General features: G+C 39.2%; 1 protein-coding gene across 1 annotated transcript; it reads right to left on the bottom strand.

Moving 5' to 3' along the window:
* Positions 1-4,165: 4,165 nt before the first annotated feature.
* Positions 4,166-5,110, bottom strand: LOC133067957 (olfactory receptor 6B9-like). Its single transcript, XM_061159355.1, has one exon. The coding sequence runs from the start codon at positions 5,108-5,110 to the stop codon at positions 4,166-4,168; it is 945 nt and encodes a 314-aa protein (XP_061015338.1).
* Between the last annotated feature and the right edge of the window lie 922 nt (positions 5,111-6,032).

The raw sequence follows: 6,032 nt of genomic DNA, 5'->3' as shown, positions 1-6,032 counted from the left end.
AGCCCTGATCTTTATTACTGTCCACCTTTTTCATCTATCTAATTCCTGCAAGTGTTAGCCTAAATGCTACTTCTACTGGAACATTTTCTCTGATCATCCTAGGTCTAACTATTATTTGTTTCCAAAGAATCCTGTATTCATATCATCACACTTAACGCTGGAGGCAATTGTGCCTTTATCTTCCTCACTCATCTCTGAGCTATTAGAAGGAAGACTCTGTGTTTTTTTGGTAGTTGTTGTCCACTGTAGTCTATCACAGAACTTGGCAAGAAATAGGGGCACAAGAAATAATGAATGAATGGAGTTAAGAAAGATGAGTATATTGTAGTTACTGAGTGTGCTGCAGGGACTAATATCAGAATGGATGTTTCATATTGGAGATCAGTAAAAATAAGGCTGATTTGGTTCAAGTGGCAAAAATGTCAGACATTGTTGAGCTTCATGAATGGTAGAGTGATTCTAAAATAATAAATAAATGCACGGGGAACTCTGTTCAATATTATGTGGCAAACTAGATGGGAAGGGAGCTTGTGAAAGAATGGATACATGTACGTGTGTGGCTGTATCTCTTTGCTGTATCCCTGAGGCTAGCACCTTATTAATCAAGTATACTCCAGTATAAAATAAAAAGTTTTTAAAAAGACTAGAATAAGTAGATACTATTTAGTTCAAATTAAGAATTACTAAATAGTAGAGTAACATTTCAAAAGCAATAGATAAAGATTAATACAAGAATGTTGAATAATATATTCAAGGGGCTTAGATCAAAACTAGGAGACAAATTTTAGACTCCAACTTTAAATGAATAAAATGTGGAGTCATAATAGCCTTTTCTGATTTTTGTTTTCATATTTTAACCTCAGCTTGATCAATTTTATAGAATTCTTCTTGGTATTCTATATTTTCTTATCAGCAGGTCCCATAATGATATATAACACTTGCGTTTGCCTTAGAAAATTTGTATTTGCTTTCACCTATTGTATGTAAGAACATGTTATATTGATGTATTGAGGGTTTCAGCTCAAGCATATACTGTTGTGATGCCATTCTCTTAGTTTGCTTATAATAGTCATATATAGCATGATAGGCCATAAGAATCCAAAAGCCCGAAAGGGAGTGTCTCAAGAGATACATGTCAACTGCAAAAATTGCATTAATACTGATTCTTTCATCTCTTGTGAACTACTGATCCCATTCCTGTAATAAGAAATAAGCTCTTATAGTCCTTGAAGGGTTTTCCTGGTAGCTCAGACAGCAAAGAATCTGCTTGCAATGCAGGAGATCTGGGTTCAATCCCTGGGTCAGGAAGATCCTCTGGAGAAAGGAATAGCTACCTACTCTAGTATTCTTGCCTGGAGAATTCCATGGACAGAGGAGCCTGGTGGGCTATGGTCCATGGTGTTACAAAGATTTGGACACAACTGAGTGATTTACACATCTGCTTTTTTTTACTTTCAAACATGGATGAGAACTGAGAAATGCTCAAAATTATTATTATTATCAATGGTAGTTGATCATCAATAACACAATATAATTGCAAAGAGCACTGTCATCACCATCACTACTACACCATCATGTCTTTTCGTCACATTTACAAATCTTATGTACTGAATTGCTTGATCGAGACACCAATGTTGTTAACAAAAGTCTCTCTTAGAGCTATGATCACAGACTCATATTACTTAACACAGTTGTTAAAAGTTAGATTCTTTGGGTTCAAATAATGGTTTTGATATTTATTTAGGTACACAATTTCAGGTAACTTATTTAAATCTCTCTGTGTATGCTTCACTTTCCTGATATTTAAAATCAAGTATCTAATCATAACTAACTCATGGAGGCATTTTGAGAATAAAATAGATTATTTGTGTAAAGGGTTAATGAAACCATTTTACATATGTTAATATTTACTGTTGCTCTCTCATTTCAAGGAATATATTGTCATATACAGTGCATATTAAATACACTTAAAGATTAAAGATTATACAGTGAAAGTGACAAATAGATTCAAGATATTAGCTCTGATAGAGTGCCTGAAACTAGGGACAGAGGTTCATGACATTGTATAGCAGGTGGTGATCAAAACTATCCCCAAGAAAGAGAAATACAAAGTGGCAAAATGACTGAGGAGGCCTTACAAATTGCTGAGAAAAGAAAAGCAAAAGGCAAAGGAGAAAAGGAAAGATATACCCATATGAATGCAGAGTTCCAAAGAATAGCAAGGAGAGATAAGAAAGCCTTCCTGAGTGAACAATGCAAAGAAATAAAGGAAAACAATATAATGGAAAAGACTAGAGATCTCTTTAAGAAAACTAGATATACCAAGGGAACATTTCATGCAAAGATGAGCACAACAACGGACAGAGATGGTGTGTAACTAATAGAAGCAGAAGATATTAAGAAGAGGTGGCAAGAATACACAGAAGAACTGTACAAAAAAGATCTTCATGACCCAGATAATCACAATGGTGTGATCACTCACCTAGAGTTAGACATCCTGGAAGTCAAGTGGGCCTTAGGAAGCATCACTAGGAACAAAGCTATTAGAGGTGTTGGAATTCCAGCTGAGCTATTTCAAATCCTAAAAGATGATGCTGTGAAAGTGCTGCACTCAATATGCCAACAAATATGGAAAACTCAGCAGTGGCCACAGGATTGGAAAAGGTCAGTTTTCATCCCAATCCCAAAGAAGGGCTATGGCAAAAAATGTTTAAACTACCATACAGTTGCACTCATTTCACACACTAGTAAAGTAATGCTCAAAATTCTCCAAGCCAGGTTTCAACAGTATGTGAACTGAGAACTTCCAGATGTTCAAGCTGGATTTACAAAAGGAGAGGAATCAGAGATCAAATTGCCAACATCCACTGAATCATAGACAAAGCAAGAGAATTCCAGAAAAACATCTACTTCTGCTTCATTGACTATGCTAAAGCCTTTGACTGTGTGGATCACAACAAACTGTGGAAAATTCTTCAAGAGATGCGAAAACCATACCACCTGACCTGCCTCCTGAGAAATCTGTATTCAGTTCAAGAAGCAAGAGTTAGAACTGGACATGGAACAATCAACTGGCTCAAAATTAGGAAAGGGGTGCCTCAAGGCTGTATATTGTCACCTATTTAATTTATATGCAGAGTACATCATGTGATATGCCAGGCAGGATGTAGCACAAGCTGGAATCAAGATTGTTGGGAGAAATATCAATAACTTCAGATACGAGGATGACAACACCCTTGTTGCAGAAAGTGAAGAGAAACTAAAGAGCCTCTGTTGAAAGTGAAAGAGGAGAGTGAAAAAGCTGGCTTAAAACTCAACATTCAAAAAACTAAGATGATGGCATCTGGTCTCTTCACTTCACGGCAAATATGGGGTAACAATGGAAACAATGACAGACTATTTTCTTGGGCTCCAAAATCATTGCATGTGGTGGCGGCAGCCACAAAATTAGAAAACACTTGATCCTTGGAAGAAAAGCTATGACAAACCTAGACAGCATGTTAAAAAGCAGAGATGTTACTTTGCTGACAAATGTCCATCTGGTCAAAGCTACGGTTTTTCCAGTATTCATGTATGGATGTGAGACTTGGACCATAAAGAGAGCTGAACGACAAAGAATTGATGCTTTTGAACTGTGCTGTTGGAGAAGACTCTTGAGAGTCCCTTGGACTACAAGGAGGTCAAACCAGTCCATCCTAAAGGAAATCAATCCCAAATATTCATTAGAAGGACTGATGCTGAAGCTGAAGCTCCAATACTTTGGCCACCTTATGTGAAGGGTCAACTTATTAGAAAAGACCCTGATGCTGAGAAAGATTGAAGGCAGGAGGAGAAGGGGATGACAGAGGACAAGATGATTTGATGGCATCACCGACTCAGTGGATATGAGTTTGAGTATCTCTAGGAGATGGCAAAGAACAGGGAAGCCTGGACTACTGCAGTCCATGGGTCACAAAGAGATAAGATTGAGTGACTAAACAACATCAATGAAAGATTAAAGCAGTAAATAATGTGTTTTGTTTCTGTTTTTAATTTCTTCTGTCTTCAAATGCTGTGATTACTTTAAGAATCTAGATCTATAGAGCAAGTAAGTGTGCACAACCATTGGAAGTGTCTCGGGAATGACTTCCTTGCTGGATCAGTCTCCTCCTCAAGGCAGCAGGCCTCAGCTGAGCAGGAAGCACTGGCCAATACCCACTGTCTTTTTGATAGCATTCTTGACTTCCTGGTTCCTCAGACAGTAGATGAATGGATTTAGCATGGGCGTGAGGACTGCATACACAGCTGAGATGAGTTTGTTGGAGTTAAATGAAGCAATAGCTCTGGGCCGAACATACATGAAAATCATGGCTGTGTAATAAATTATGACTACTGTGAGGTGGGATGCACAGGTGGAGAAGGCCTTCTTCCTTCCCTGGGTGGAGGGTATACACAGAATGGTGGAGACTATGTAGACATAGGAGAGGATGGTAGCGGTGAGAGGGAAGACAAGAATGACAATAGCCAAAGCAAAGTCCACTAGCTCAGCTGTGGACATGTCTTTGCAGGCCAGTTTGAGGATTGGTGAGATGTCACAGAAAAAGTGGTTCATGACATTGGAGCCACAAAAAGCAACATGTGAAATGAAATAGACCTTGATTACAGAGACCATGAAACCACTCATATAGGAAAAAGCCACCAGCTGCACACAATAACCTGTGGTCATGATGACCGGGTATCTGAGAGGGTGGCAGATGGCCACATAGCGGTCATAGGCCATGGCTGCCAGAAGTACACACTCTGTCCCGGCAAGTGAGATAAAGAAGTACAGCTGGGTCATGCAGCCTGTGAAGGAGATGCGCTGTCTCTGCAGGAGGAATCCATCCAGCATCTTGGGGACTGTGACAGAGACATACCAGACCTCCAAGAAGGACAGGCTATTCAGGAAATAGTACATGGGCTTATGGAGGGAGCCAGTGACCCAGACAGTGAGCATGATGACAAGATTCTCTACTACCACCAGCAAGTAGACCACAAGGAAGAGGGAGAAGAGCAGGACCTGCAGCCAGGGGGCGGTGGGGAAGCCCACCAGGATGAACTCACTCACCAGAGTGATGTTTCTCCCCAGCATGACTAAGAGCTCTGAGAGGCAGGAAGTCTTCTATGACAACATCACAAATAAATGACTATGGCATTGAAGAGGACACCAGTACAAGTTAATAAATCAGTCTTTCCTGGGAATGAGACTCATAAAATAATCTCTGTTAGCATGAAGTCATTTTCCAATGTGAAGCATACATTTCCATCAAAAATTTTTTTATATTTGTTTTGAAAATATCCCAGAATCAAAGTGCACTCCTGTCTTTAACTTTCCTCACCTGATGAAATATTTGAACGTCACTCTCCATGTCATGCCTGGCTCCTTTGTCCATGAACATGGACTGATCATCTCTCCTTTGCTGGTTTCAGGTCTCTGTTTACTTAGAAACTCACAGCACAAAGACATTTTTTCTGCCTGAAAGGAAATGTGTAGGACAACATGTCAGAGAAAGTTCAAGGAATCAATATTGAAGTGATTTATTGCTCATAGTCCTTGATCCACCAACAGTTTCTTCAGAGTAGAGTCTGTGGAAATTAAAAGTCAATAATAATTCTTGGATAATTCCTTAATGACTTTCTAATTGCTTTTAGATAAAATAGGAAAGAGTTTTTGTTACTACACATAGGCTTTCTCTAATTTGACCCCTACCTATTGCCCTAGCCTCATCTCTTTTGACCCTCATAACTGGTATACTACGTTTGAGACATACTCAGCTACTTTCTCCCCAAGCTCACTGTAATTGCTCTCACACTTTGCATGACTTTTCCCTCTTGTGACTATGCCCATTGCCCAATCTTTATCTGCTGATTTCAAAGTTCAGGGTTTCATCTAAGGGTCATCTCACCAAATTGAGGTCAAGTGTCTAGGTCAAATGTCTAGTCAACGACATTTGTTTCCAGTGCACAAACCCCTTACACCTTGAGATTTTTCTCTACCACACTGCAATTTTCCA

This window comes from Dama dama, chromosome 1 (assembly GCF_033118175.1).
Source record: "Dama dama isolate Ldn47 chromosome 1, ASM3311817v1, whole genome shotgun sequence".
NCBI lineage: Eukaryota > Metazoa > Chordata > Mammalia > Artiodactyla > Cervidae > Dama > Dama dama.
Note: the sequence above shows the minus strand (reverse complement) of the source record. Positions and strands in the feature narration are given on the sequence as shown.

Coding starts and splice junctions, on each gene's coding strand:
- LOC133067957 (XM_061159355.1), bottom strand. CDS start 5,110: ATGCTGGGGAGAAACATCACTCTGGTGAGTGAGTTCATCCTGGTGGGC.